The following is a 14,121-nucleotide window of genomic DNA, read 5'->3' as shown; positions in this document are numbered from 1 at the left end:
GTTGCTTAGAAAGTATTTGATAAAATACTTGTAAAACCATTGCTGCTATCTCAAATATAGTGAGATTTTGAAGGTGTGGTCCAGGTATTTGTGAAAATGCTGTAATGGCGAACTCGGCTCGAATTGGCCCGAGCTGCTGACCGAACCGAGCCGAGCTGGCCAGTCAAGCTTGAGGACCGAGCCGAGTTGAGTTCGAGCTGAGGTCAGCTAGTGGCCAAGTTGGTTTGACTCAATGTACACCCCTAATGATACATGAGCCATGAGAGGCTAACTAATGCAAGGGCATTTTCACATCGGATTCGAGTGGGGTGGCCCGTGGGATGCGGGAGCACACTCGGGGTGGGTGGCTTGTATGAGGCGGATGGGTTGTGTGAGGTAGGCCTCATCTGTACAAGGCAGGTGGCTCACGCGAGGTGGAACACATGTTATGTGGGGCTTAAGCCATAAGATAAAGGGATTGATTCACGACACTATTAGTTTGAGCTTTTAAAGTAAGTGGTTAGTTTGTCCTGCATTACTAACCTAGGCTGCTTCGTCACAGTTAAGGACACCTGGCCAATCGATCAAGTAATTTCTATTACAATTTCGTAAAAGGAAGATCTTGATTTATAACTGTTAAAATATCAATTTTATTATTGTTGAGTACGCTAATTCAATTTTGTCATATGAAAATAGTACTGTACCTAGCTGGTTGAGTGTTCGTATTCTAGCTTTCAATTTCTGCAAGTGGGCCTAAGTTTAGTGGTCCAACATAGATGGACCATGCATTAAAGATCTCTCAATCAAAATCCAAAACCAATGAAAGTAAGAAAATCATAAATCACAACGGTGGGCCTAAGTTTAGTGGTCCAACATAGATGGACCATGCATTAAAGATCTCTCAATCAAAATCCAAAAGCAATGAAGTAAGATAATCATTAATCACAACGGACTTACAGATTTTCATTTATGCTGGAATCCTTGTCCGTTTTAGGCTTTTAGTTTTCTCTATCAAAATACAGCCTAAAATTTAGAGCTTTAGGTAATTTGAAATTCTTTTCATTAGTAATTAGGGGTCATTTGGTTGGGTAATAAAGGTTAATGGAAGGAATTGGAGGTAAACGACTCTTGACGCCTGTTTGAGTATGAGTAAATGCATGAAAATAAAATAAATTAAGAGTAAATAAGCCCGTAAATGAAATCCTCTCTCAAAAGATAAATTTAGAAGTAAATGGGATGAAATGGCTTTTTAGGCTCTCATGAAGAGTCATGTCATTAAACAGAGGTGTCACTATCCAATTATTAGCTATATTATTAAAATTGTACTAATAAAATGATTCAAATCATTCAAAGGTTTCCAATCTAAATGGATGGTTAACAAATATTGGCAAGTCAATTATTTATGATCTTTATGTTTGTGGTCCACTTAATATTAATTTTTTTTTCCCATTTTTTTACTAAAGCACATATATCAATGGACTTATTACAATCACTTTATTAAATATCATATATGTATATTAATTTGGGATATTAATGTTGATTAGGATATCATATATGTTACTACCAATATATTGGAAAATCTTAATGTATTTCAATTTCTCTCATTCAGTCCTATTCAAACAGTATTTGAATTTCAAATGCATTTCATTTACTCTCGTCCAAACATAATTGAATAAGTCATATACTCTCAATTCATTTTTTACCTCCAATTTCATTCCCCATTTACCTCCATTTACCAGCTCCGAAACGAGCCCAATGCAAGCAGAAGTGATGACATTTTGGCTTAATAAGCTCCGTTAGGTAGAGAGATTGGAATACGATTTCACACCATAGTTGTCATTTTAATAAAAAAATGCCTTGTTAATTCATTAGCAGTCAATTTCATTTTGAGGGAAGAAATGTTACAAAAAAATATTGATTTTAATAAAATATATTTTAATAATAAAATAATATATAATATATAAAAAGTTGTTTTGAAAAATACCTTTCTGTGGGTTTTTGGGAATAGTCCCACATGGAAAAGGGAAGAGAAAAATTTGTGATTTATATGAAGAATGTGGAGTATTATAATATTTACCTACCTAGTCCGTGGATTATGGACCTTGCTTGTTCCAGTGCGTCTCGTGCACGTGCTCGGGCTCGGATACGGGCTCGGTGCGAGGGCGTGGGCATGTGAGGCAGTGTGGCTGTAGTGGCGTACGTCCGCATCGTGTCGCAGAGGGTCGCTCCTTAGCGACCTTGAGCGAACCGGAGCGAGACGTGTGCGAGTCGCTGTGCGACTAAGTGGCTATGGTGGGTGACTGGTTAGCAGAGAGACTAAAGGACTGGGAGAGAAATCTCTCAGTATAAATAGAGGGACTGAAAAGAGCTGTTGCAACAGAAACTGTAACAGCTGAGCCATTAGTGCAGGGTCCAGCTGTAACTGCTGCATAGCTAGCCCAACAGCTAGAAAACGGCTAGCTGTTGTCTCACAACAGTCAGTATGCAGCAGATTAATGGCCCATGCACAACAGTAAAAAAACGGCTAGTTTTTCAACAGCCAGAAATGACTTAATGAAATTTAAGTCTCTAGACCATAACCCCCTAGCCACTATAGCCTATAAAAGGAGGACTTGGATGGGTTTCTAAATCATCTCAACTCACTCCAGCAAACCTATACGAACTGAGACAGCTAGCCCCTCTTCACTTATATATTCTAGTGTTTCTAGTAACATAGCAAGGCTTAAACCTTAGCTTGAAGAACAAACCAGCGGTGTGGTCTAGGACGGTTCAACTGAACCAGTGGCTGAAGATTTGAACTGATCTGTGCAGAAGTCGAAACTACCTTTTGTCTTCTTTTCTTCTTCTTTTGAGATTTTTCTTTTATACTGTAATACTGCCAAAAAGTGTGTGATTGAGTTCCATTTGGTGGGCCTTCGTGTTTGCTGAACGCAGACCCACACCAGGCTCGTCGTATCCTAGAAGCTGTTTGCCTGTAACCTATCGGCATACTCAATTCACTTGAGTAGGGGCAAATAACGCTTTAAGGACAGCGTTTTAGATGTGCTCCAGCCTGTCCCGATTTCAAATTATTTTACAATTTTCGGTTTCCACATTATACAGAAATACATTAATCTGTATAATTTCCAATAAGAAATAGCTTAATGCATTCTGTTTTTTTATTTGCCTTTAGAAAATTTGTAAATAGAGAACCGTGGAGCCCACGAGGATTTGAATTTTTTTGGGTTTTGTTATTGTTGTTGTTTTCTTTTAATGTTTCGGCCAACCATATGATAGGAATCATTTGGATTTTTGGCTCATTTGATTATTGCATTGGGTTGCATTTGTTAGACCATTTTAGATCACATACATGTATCCCATGCAGGTTCTACAATTTTCGACTTTACCATCTTAAAAAATTAAAGGGCATTTTAGTCATAGGATATGTGGGGGACTATAGCCGTTTGATGTAGGTCTATGTTCGGTGATCCAAACCGTTGATTTTACGAAATACACAGATGATGGTGGCACCCTCAAAATTTATCAAGATTGGAAGATCACAGACGTTTGATCACTCTCCCATAAAATATGCTAATCTTGGAGTTTCATTATTGGGTGTACCATCCATGAGAAGACCCATCACATAGACGGTCTAGATTTCCAGAAGATGACCAAGATCCAAAGGTTGTAATACCGGCCAACCTTAAAGTTAAAAGACATGGACAGGAAACGTGATCATTGCTTCTTGAGGAACTGTAAAACTGAAGTGACATTGAGAGATTCAAATGGTTAGTTATGAGATTTCATTCAAATCTCATGAGCTTCAATTACAATCATTTTCAAAAAATAAATAATAATAAAATAATAATAAAAATAAATATTAGACTCGGAAATAACTCAGTCGGTTCGGGTTGATTTGATCAACTCGACTGATTGGGTACTGAGTAAACTCTGTGGGGCCCACTGTGATTTATATATTTTAACCATCCCGCCCATCCATTTTACCATATAATTTTAGGCTTGATCCAAAACATTAAGTATATCCAGAGCTCAAGTAGACCACACCACAGGAAACAATGTGAATTGAATCTCTACCATTGAAAAAAAATTCTTAGGAGCTACGGAAGTTTTGGATCAAGCTGATATTTGTGTTTTTCCTTCATCCATATCTGTGTGATCTTATGTTGTGGGGGCCTAGGAATGTTTCGACGGTGGAAATCGTTATTCCCTCCTTTTCATTTTGGTGTGGCCCACTTGATGTTTGGATACACTTCAATTTTGGTATCAACCCCTAAACTGAGCTAGAACAACGGATGGACGGAGTGGATAAACCACATACACTCACGGTGGGCCCAACAGAGTTTACGCGCGTGCATGATATATGCCGTTCATTTGGAGTCCCCACCGCGTATGTCCTCCAAGGAAACTGCCAAGCCGGTTCACCATCAAGTGGGCCCCACCTACACGTGGAAAATGGACACATTTGGAATTCTTTTGTCCGTCCATTTTCCATACCATGACGGACTCGGATTGCCTAGTGTCGGTGGTGTGTATAACTGGCAAGACTCTGTAAGCCACATCATGATGTATGTGTTTTATCTACTCCATTCATTCATTTTTTAAAGATTATTTTAGGGCATGAGCTCTTAAATAATTCTATTCAATTTTCAAGTGGGCCACACCACAAGCAGCAGTGGAGATAATGATGCCCACTATTTCCTGTGTGGTACACTTAGTTTTGAATCTTCCTTTGCTTGAGAAAATGCTCTAACATGATCTGAAAAAATGAATGAACGGCGCGGATAAAACACATACATCATGGTGGGGCCCACAGGGTTTTACCTGTATATACAGTACGGACTCAGTACTGTATTCTACACTACGCAATCCGATTCCACCCGTGACCCGCCCGGACGCGGATTGCGACCTGCCCCCGCCCATCTCTAGCCCCGAACGGGCGGTTCTGTGGGCGGGCCCACCGTGATGTATCTGTTTATCCATGCCGTTCATCACTTTTCACATATAATTCCAAGGCATGAACAAAAAAATGAGGCAGATCCAACGCTTAAGTGGACCACACAAAATAATAAGCTTGGTTACATTAAATGCCAGTTGCATTAAATGCAAGGGTCATATTCGGTGTTGTCCACTTGAATGTTGGATCTTACTTATTTTTGTATACTTGCTTAAAATGACATAATACAAGGGATTCACGGCATAGATAAACAGATGCATCACGGTGGGTCCGCCCACGGAACCGCCCGTTCGGGGCTAGAGACGGGCCGGGGTAGGACGCAATCCCCGTCCGACCCGCCCGACACCCAAAATGGCGGGTTTTGGTCCATGCTCCATATGGGGTGGCCTGCTTGGTGAAGGGTCTGGATCTCTCTACCTGTGCCGCAGGAGCACTTTCCAGGGAGAGGATCTCACACATGTGTGCCAAGTGCCAATTGAGCTTTTGGGTATTATTGTAAAAAGTGTTAAAAAGAAAAGATATTTTAGTAATTACACCAACATAAAGACATTAATATCCTCTTTATTATATACACCTATGTTCAGCGAGTTTATCTGACAGATTCATTTCACCTTTCCTACTCTCTTATAACCCTTCTACAGCTGCTCGCGCGAATATCCATTTACTTGGCTTCACTCTCCATACGCGCGTGCGAGCTGGCCGTCCATCAGGTGGGCCTCAATCAAATCAATACTATTTACACACTTCCGACCTACATTCTCATCAGACATACCTGATTATCAGAGCATCTCCCATAGAAAGTGGGACCCAGGAGATGAAGGGTAGAAATATTGTGGTATATCCACATGTATCAGTTTAGGATAAGTTGGGACTTTATCCATTGCATCTGGAGTTTTATTTGAATGATCTAAGCCGTTCATATGTTGAGCCTCGCCTTGGATAAGATATATACAAGAAATTATAACCTTTTGATCATTTGATCTTTTACGTTAAATATGGACAGTTTACTAACCATTGGATAATCAAAGTTCTGATGCAATTCAACCGATTAAAAAATAAATCTGTTTATCCTTCATAGACTTTGAGAAACCATCATGTAAACCGTTTAATTCATGAAAAGTATACGGATCTAACGGCTAAGATCCCTCGACTTGTATACAGTAGTGCGTGGGGATGCCTTCTAGCAAATCTTTTATTAATGACCTCGCTTTCTTACCGTGACTATTCTCATTCACCTGATCTGAGGAGGTTAGCATGCGGGTAAATTTCAATTACAGTCGCAGCATCTCCAAGCGCTACAAATAAAATCTACCACACATGACAATCTAGCATATTTATGACAAATCCATCACGTTCATCATACAGTCTCAACAGTTCATATTCTTTCTCTGGAGTTATAGCACATCATTTCTAACAGATGATTAAAAAGGTATTACCAACGGTCTAAGATCAATATTGAATTGTGGCTCACATGCTTAATGAGTCATCCTGATTTTTATAATAATAGACAAACACCTGAGGGAAAACAGTATGAACGTCACTGATCTCTTACACGAGTACCAAGTTCGCTCGTGTGACATTATCGTTTAGCGGCTTGAAGATATAGTATTTGAAATTGGGAGCCGATAATCACAAGCCGAATCTATCAGGTAAGCCAAGCCAAACAGTCCATATCACAAATCTCCTTCTCGTCAATTTATCGTCCAGAATTTCTCGAGAGATTAAAAAAAATTTTCTAGCCATATTAACCGAAAAATATCGCCATAAGTAAAAATATTTAAAAATATCTATTGTAAATTATTATAAATTAAACTTATTTTATATACACACAAGTTTTTACTATTTTCAAGGTAATGTATCTATAACACCGCAATAAAATTTTCGTTTGGAGTGTGTGTACTAACATGTGTGTGCGCTAACAAGCTAACCCGGAAAATATAAAAGCAAATAAAAATAAAATTTTCGAGATTTTCTGAAATATCGTTAAAATATCGAGATATTTTGCAAATCTCGGTGATATTTGTCACCCTCCTCAATCTCACCAAACAAAAAATAAAAATAAAAAAAAGCTTGAAAACATGGTCAAAAGAGAGAAGGCTAGAACTTGCTCTCTCCAGTAAAAAAATCTCTCTCTAAAAACCCACTCTGTATTTGGCTCTCTCAAAAACACACTCTCTGTGTCTGGCTCTCTTCAAAACCTTCTCTCTGTCTCTGGTTCTCTCCAAAACCCTCTCCCTGTTTCTGTGCTTAGACATGGCAGCAGCGGCATTTTAGTCGTGTCTGTCTCCTTTAAACCCCCTCTCTCTCTGGAAAAAAACCCACCAAGGAAAAGATCTCTTTGTGGATTTTCGTTGATTCACCTTCTCCACTTTCATCAGATCTCTGTCTCTCTCTCTGTTGTAAGCAATTTTGGTGCTTGCATTTGGAGGAATGAGTAAGGAAGAGTTCTTGAAGATTCAGGTACCCTATCTTGCGTTTGCTTCTTTCTAACTAAAACATATTAATTCCTCTTTTCCTCCTTTTCTTTTCTTGGTTTTTTCCTTTAAACATTCTTCTCTTCCTTTCTTCCTTTCCTCTTTTCTTTTGTTTTTTGTTTCTGTTTTTTCCTTTCTAGTGTCTGTTCTGATTTTGGTTTCCTTGGGTTTTCTTTTTCTTTACTTTTCTTGCCTTTTTTTTTTTTTTTTTGTAGACTTGTGTTCTTAAGGTACACATACACTGTGATGGATGTAAGCAGAAGGTGAAGAAACTTCTTCAAAAGATTGATGGTATTTCCTCACTCTTTTTTTTTTTGAGAAATTACCCCATTGGAATGTTACTTCCACTCCAAATGGCTGACTTCATCATCAAAAGAACTGAAAAAAAGAACCTTTTTTTTTTTTTTTAATACCAAGTTAGTCCTGTTGGGGTGGAAGTATCAATTTTAGGGGGTATATTTTAATGGATTATTTTAATTTTTAAAATTTTTTATATGGGTTTTTAGGGGTGTATACAACCAGTATAGATGCAGAGCAGGGGAAGGTGACTGTTTCAGGTGATGTTGACCCTTCTACCCTAATAAAAAAGCTGCAGAAGGGTGGGAAACATGCAGAGATATGGGGTTCAAAGGGTGGAGGCAACCAGCCCAAAGGCCAGTTTCAGAACATGCAAATCGATAATGGCAAAGGCCAGAAAGATGGGAAATCTCAAAAGGGTGGAAAAGATCAAAAAGCCCAACAGCCAAAGCAGCAGCAGCAGCAGCTGCAGCAACAGATTAAAGGTTTGAAGCTACCCCAATTCAAAGGCTTAGGTCTGCCCTTCAAGGACCAGAAATCTGTCAAGTTCGAGGATGATGGTGATTTTGACGATTATGGGAGTGATGATTTTGATGACTTAGATGCTGATGATTTTGATGATGATGATGATGATGGTTTCGATGATGAAGAGGAGCTGATGAAGATCCATCAGAAGATGAAAGGCATGAATGGTCTTGGTGGGGTGGTCCCAAATGTTCAACAGCAGCTCCCCAAGGGTGGGAATGTAAATGTGCAGGCCAAGGGCAATGGTGGAAATAATGATGCTAAAAATGGCAATGGTGGGAAGAAGGGTGGTGGTGGTAACAATGGGGGAAATCAAAATCAAGGTGGAGGTGGTGGCCCCCAAAAGAATGGGGCTAAGAATGGTGGGCCACAGGATAACAAGAATGGTGGCAATGGAAATAACAAGAATGCCACTGGAAACAATAATGGTGGTGGTGGTGGTGGTGGTGGTGGTGGTAATAAGAAAGGGGGAGGTGGGGCCAAAAATGAGGTGGGCCATCAAATGAATAACATGGCTCAGGGCTTGCAAGATCTTAATCTGGCTGGTGGTGGGGTAAGAAATATGAGCCAGATGAACATTCCCATGGGCCAGATGGGCAACATCCCAGCTGTTCAAGGTATGCCAGCTTCGGCAATGAATGCTGGCGGATACTTCCAGGGCGCCGGCCCTGAAGTCGTCCCTGGAAATCCCTTCTACAACCAGCAGCAGCAACAGCAGCAGCAGCAGCAGCAGCTAATGGCATTGATGATGCAGCAGCAGCAGCAGCGGCAGAATGGGAATGAGCGGTTCCAGCCGATGATGTATGCCCGCCAGCAACCGCAGGTGGCCTACATGCCGGCACAGTACCAACCGCCGCCTCCGCCTCCTTATAGTTACTTCAGCGATGAGAATGCTAGTGGTTGTGCCATAATGTGACTGAGACGTCCCCGCTGGAGGCGAATTTTCCCGTTGTGCTTGGTTTTGGGTGTGTGGGTGTGGGTGTGGTGGGCCATATTTCGCTATGTTTGTTGTTGATGATCATTCCAGATATGCATATGCACACCGGACAATATGCGCCGCCGGCCCGGCCGGCGCATATACATATAAGTTGGGTGTTTAGCTTTATTTTAATTTTTAATTTGAGTTTGGCATAGTATTAAAAATATAATATCTATTGATATATCCATTAGCTTAGATTATAAATTAAAATATAGGGTATTAAAGGGTGGTGGACGACTTATATTACTGAATATAAGGAGAGGTAGAGATAGGAGAAGAGAGGCATCTTGCCTCTTGCTTTTATGAGATAGAGGTATATGTGTCAATGTGTTTATAAAGCTTAAGCTGAGAATAATATATATGACTGCAAGCCTCTTATCCATTGCAAGACTCTCATCGTCTTTTATCTTTTTATATTTATGTTATGCTTTGATACTCTGGCAAAGTGTGATGGATGATACTCTGACGCTGGGAAATTGTTCTTGTGGCATACAATGGATGGATCGAGTTTAGGTGTATCATAAACTAGAGAATGTAACTGCTGAATTGGTGGATATTGGATGGTTAAAATGAAAGATATCTGATGGTTTGATGTCATCAAAGCAGTTGCCTACTGGTCGGAGATTACGATTGTTCAACTAATTAAATTTCTGGGGGACTGCGTATCAAGTCTCTTGTGGTGGTAGAGTATCAAAAAGGTGTCACTGGCTATCATGGAGGGTCATATGATGCTCTGCCTTTGTATACGGCTTGATACACAGGCACCCAAAAATTGCACACGTAGGATCGGTTCAATAATCCTCCAATCTGATTCGTTGGCACTTGTTTGCTGAAATAGCACAATTGAATTTTAATTTCATTCTTCAAAAAGGATTTTATTGGTGGGCATTCCCATCCTAACCTTTCCTTATGTGAGGCCTACTAAAATTGACCAGATATAAATTGACCAGATATTTATGTGTTTAAGGAGAGTATTGTGGGGTGCACATGATCGATGGATTGAATCTAATTAAAACATCAAGGTGGACCGAACGGCAATTTGTACTTAACCTGGCTCGAAAAAGCTCGATTTGACTCGGTTCTAAGCTGAATTCGAGCCGAGTTGAGCTGATTTTTTAAGCTCGAAAATGAGTTTGAGCGGGCCCCAGCTCGACTTGACATGGATCAAACTTTAGCTCAAATCGAACCAGTTCGGTGATTCAGTTACTTTGAAATTAATGTTGCTCACCAAGTGTTTGATGAAATGATTCAAAGAAGTGTGATGGGTGGCAAGGAGGTATATACATAGAACCAACACCCTTCTTTTCTTGATTTTTATGTTGCTTAGAAGGTATTTGATAACATACCTGTAAAACCATTGCTGCTGTATCAAATAAAGTGAGATTTTGAAGGTGCAGTCCATGTGTTCGTGAAAATGCTACAACAGTGAACTCATCTTGAACTGGCCAACTTGACTCGGATTGACTCGATGTACGCCCCAGCTTGAACTAGCCAACTTGACTCAGATTGACTCGATGTACGCCCCTAATCATATTAGGGTATGTATGCTGTGAATACTATTGGAGAGGAATTAGGATCTTTGCTTATCACTTACAGAAAATTTTTATTTGTTGCAGTTTGATCACTAATAATATAAGTGATGACATGGACCAATGAATGTAGGAAAACAAGATTTTTTTATTTGTGACAAGCAAAGGATTTAGATTCTTTTGGCAGAGGTGTAAGAACAGAATATATATATACACACGCGCGCGCGCGCACACACACACCATAAAATTGTATTTTCAAAGATGATCCAATTGATTAGGTAAGTAAGACTTTATGAGCCTTAAATGACTGAAAGACTGTAAAGTACAATCAGGTCACTATCTTTAAGACTAGTTTCGTCCTACATAAAAGCAATGGTCAAGATAACAGAACTTTTCTTGGGATCATTAGGCCCACCTCAAAAGTGTAAGTCCATGTCTAATCTACTAGATTGGACCTGAAAATCTATAATGGAAATTAATTACACAAGACTAAGGTTTTCTAATAGGAAGCGGGAGATGAAAAAAACAAAATCTGTACTTCTATTAATTTTATTTCTGCTTTGATTTTTATAAGAATCAAGCACTCTTTGTTTATATAGTGGTTAGAAGTGGTTAAAAGAATTAGGGCCTGTTTGGGAGCGTGGATTTGGACCCCCTGGATTTGCAATCCTCATGGAGTGTGAATCAACTTTAATCCAAAAGTACCCATCCATGCTATATTTACATGGGTTTGAATTTAATTACTAAATCAACTTTAACATATCTAATTAGTGAGATATATAATTTTTGACATAATGGTTGTGATAAGCCCGTTGAAATATATGCTTTGCTCGAAAATGATAAAATTCCAGGTCTCAGATGGGCCACAAGCACAAGATCATGTTTAAGTGACTAACCAACAATTTTTAATCATTGATTTACATGGACAATGTTTGGACAGTACTGATTTACATGGACAATGTTTGGACGGTGCTGATTATCATTAGTAGGCCATGTGCCCAATAGAATGATAGTGTATAATGACACACATGTTACACATGCAACTATTGAAATGATTTGGGTCCTTACTCTTGCTTAGGTGGTAGACTCTCAGGAGTTTCAACACCAGGTCAAGGGTTCAGGTACCCATAGGTGGTGAAATTCCACTACGACGTGAGTATGTGGGGTGTGTGTGCGTGTTTTTTTTTTTGTTAATATAAAAACTATTGAAATGATTTTAGGTGCAATCCAAGCTCTCACCGTTGATTACGACCCCCTCAAAGAGGGAATTGGAAATCACCTGGATTTGAAAACCCCAGTTACTTTATGCTGCCAAACAACCAGGATATTTGAAACTCCCTCAAATCCCCTCCAATCCCCTCTAATCGACCACTTAAAGCCTGCTTGATTTTTAAATTACAATATAAATGTGTGGTAAAGTAGTCATTATTATTTACATTTGTAATGACAACCATCCTAAAGTTGATGTCGACAAGTGTGGTGTTTTGGCGCAAAACAATGATGGAAAAGAGTTTTGATGCAAAAATTGTGGGACCCACCATGATGTATATGTTATATTATCTGTTTTACTACTTATTTTAGGCCATGAGCATGAAAATGAGACAACTTTAAAGATGGAGTAAACAATATTGTCCATTTTGCCACTCATTTTAGGGCATGAGCCTGAAAATGAGACCACTTTAAAGATTGAGTGAACCATACCATGGTAAACAGTGGGAATTGAACAATTACCATTGTTAACTTCCTGGTGGGCCACGTAGGTTTTGGATCAAGCTAATTTTTATATTTTCCCTTTATCTGTGCTTATATGACCTTATGAACTGGTTTGATGACAAATAAACATAAGTGCATGTCTTAGGAAGGTTTTAACTTTCAATAGTTAAGGTCTATTAGGATCACCATTTTATGTGGTGTGATCCACTCATATTTACCTCATTTTTGAAATCACACCCTCAAATAAACTTGTGGAATAAATTAACAACATGAATATGACATATTCATCATGTTTGGCCCCATAATTTTCAGACACATAAACATATAGAATTTACATGAAGTTTACCAAGGTTTCAAGATAGCAAATCCTCCAACCAAATAAAATTAAAAAGTCATGATAACCCATTTGTTGGCATTTATTTGAGTACAAATTTAAAATTTTATCATTAAGAACTTATAAAAATATAAATTTTAAAAAATGTGACATTGTCATGTCACATCATGTCATATTTCTAGCATATTTTTGTTTTAACACATACTCACCCACCTACTACATGAGTACCCAAACCCATGATCTCAGTTATAGCTGTACATGAGCAGCAAAAGCGTAACTCGCTCGACTCGGATCGAAAAAGTTCGACTCGACTTGGATTGAAACTCTGTTTGAATCGAGTCGAGCCATTTTTTGGAAGCTCGGAACATTTTGAGTCGAGTCCGAACTGGACCTAGCTCGACTCGAATACTGCTCGAACTCGGCTCGACTAGGTACATGGTATATATACCCTTTAAATAAATAAAAAAACCCTACCCCCCTTTTCAAAATATATCCTGCCCGCGTGACCCTAATCCTACCCCACCTCTTCTTCCCTCTCTGTCAGTCCAGTTGACGAAGCTCCTCCCTCTCTCTCTCTCTCTCTCTCTCTCTCTCTCTCTCTTTCTCTCTACTCTTTGACTCTCCCTTCTCCTCCTTTACCCGCACGGCTGCACCGATGCATGGCTGACGGCCCATCTTCCTCCGTCTCTTCCTCCTCTATTAGTTCGAAAACTTGGCTCGAACTCAGCGGAGCCGAGCACGAGCTGCTGTTCTGAGCTTGAATGTTGAGCCAAACCGAGTACGATCTGGGACTTGAGTAGTCCGAGTCGAGCACGAGCTGGGCAAAGTTCGGCTCGGCTCAACTCGTGTACACCTTTGATCTCAGTGTTGAAATCTAATCCAGGACCGAACCATGAGGGTAAGAACCCGATCATGACACTCATAAATTGCACTCCTTCATATACCTGGAAGCATAATCTTTAAAGGAGTTTTCTTACAATGAGCTGCACTTTTCTTTTTTAAGTCATGCGGGACAAAATAAAACTTGTCAACATATATTTATTTATTTTGAAACTTTTATAAATAGAAGATCAAAGTCGTTTTATTAAAGTAATGGGTGGAAATTTATCTATTAGACAAAAATGAAAAAAATCCAACCGTATTATTTAAGTAATTAAGTGTCGAAGAATCAGTGGTTAGAATTGTTTAACTTATCTGAATCTCAAGATTGAGACTTAGTTACAGTGGGGTCCACATTTTAAGCGGTTTAAAATAGCTATATGTATATGACATGTATGTATTTAGTGTGCCAGCGTATCAAGCATCATTCAGTACGAGAGTATCAAATAGCACTGCTT

General features: G+C 39.3%; 1 protein-coding gene across 1 annotated transcript; it reads left to right on the top strand.

The window, feature by feature from the left end:
- The first annotated feature begins 7,045 nt into the window (after positions 1–7,045).
- On the top strand, positions 7,046–9,596 carry LOC131226098 (heavy metal-associated isoprenylated plant protein 32-like). The gene is made up of 3 exons (XM_058221788.1): positions 7,046–7,393; positions 7,623–7,698; positions 7,914–9,596. The coding sequence occupies exons 1-3, from the start codon at positions 7,364–7,366 to the stop codon at positions 9,143–9,145; spliced, it is 1,338 nt and encodes a 445-aa protein (XP_058077771.1). The 5' UTR covers positions 7,046–7,363; the 3' UTR covers positions 9,146–9,596.
- Positions 9,597–14,121: the final 4,525 nt, after the last annotated feature.

Source organism: Magnolia sinica, chromosome 14, assembly GCF_029962835.1.
Source record: "Magnolia sinica isolate HGM2019 chromosome 14, MsV1, whole genome shotgun sequence".
NCBI classification, from domain to species: Eukaryota; Viridiplantae; Streptophyta; class Magnoliopsida; order Magnoliales; family Magnoliaceae; genus Magnolia; species Magnolia sinica.
The sequence above is the reverse complement of the archived record's forward strand: the minus strand, read 5'-3'. Positions and strand labels throughout refer to the sequence as shown.

Coding starts and splice junctions, on each gene's coding strand:
- LOC131226098 (XM_058221788.1), top strand. CDS start 7,364: ATGAGTAAGGAAGAGTTCTTGAAGATTCAG. Junction 7,394..7,622: donor AAGAGTTCTTGAAGATTCAG/GTACCCTATCTT, acceptor TTTTTTTTGTAG/ACTTGTGTTCTTAAGGTACA. Junction 7,699..7,913: donor ACTTCTTCAAAAGATTGATG/GTATTTCCTCAC, acceptor ATGGGTTTTTAG/GGGTGTATACAACCAGTATA.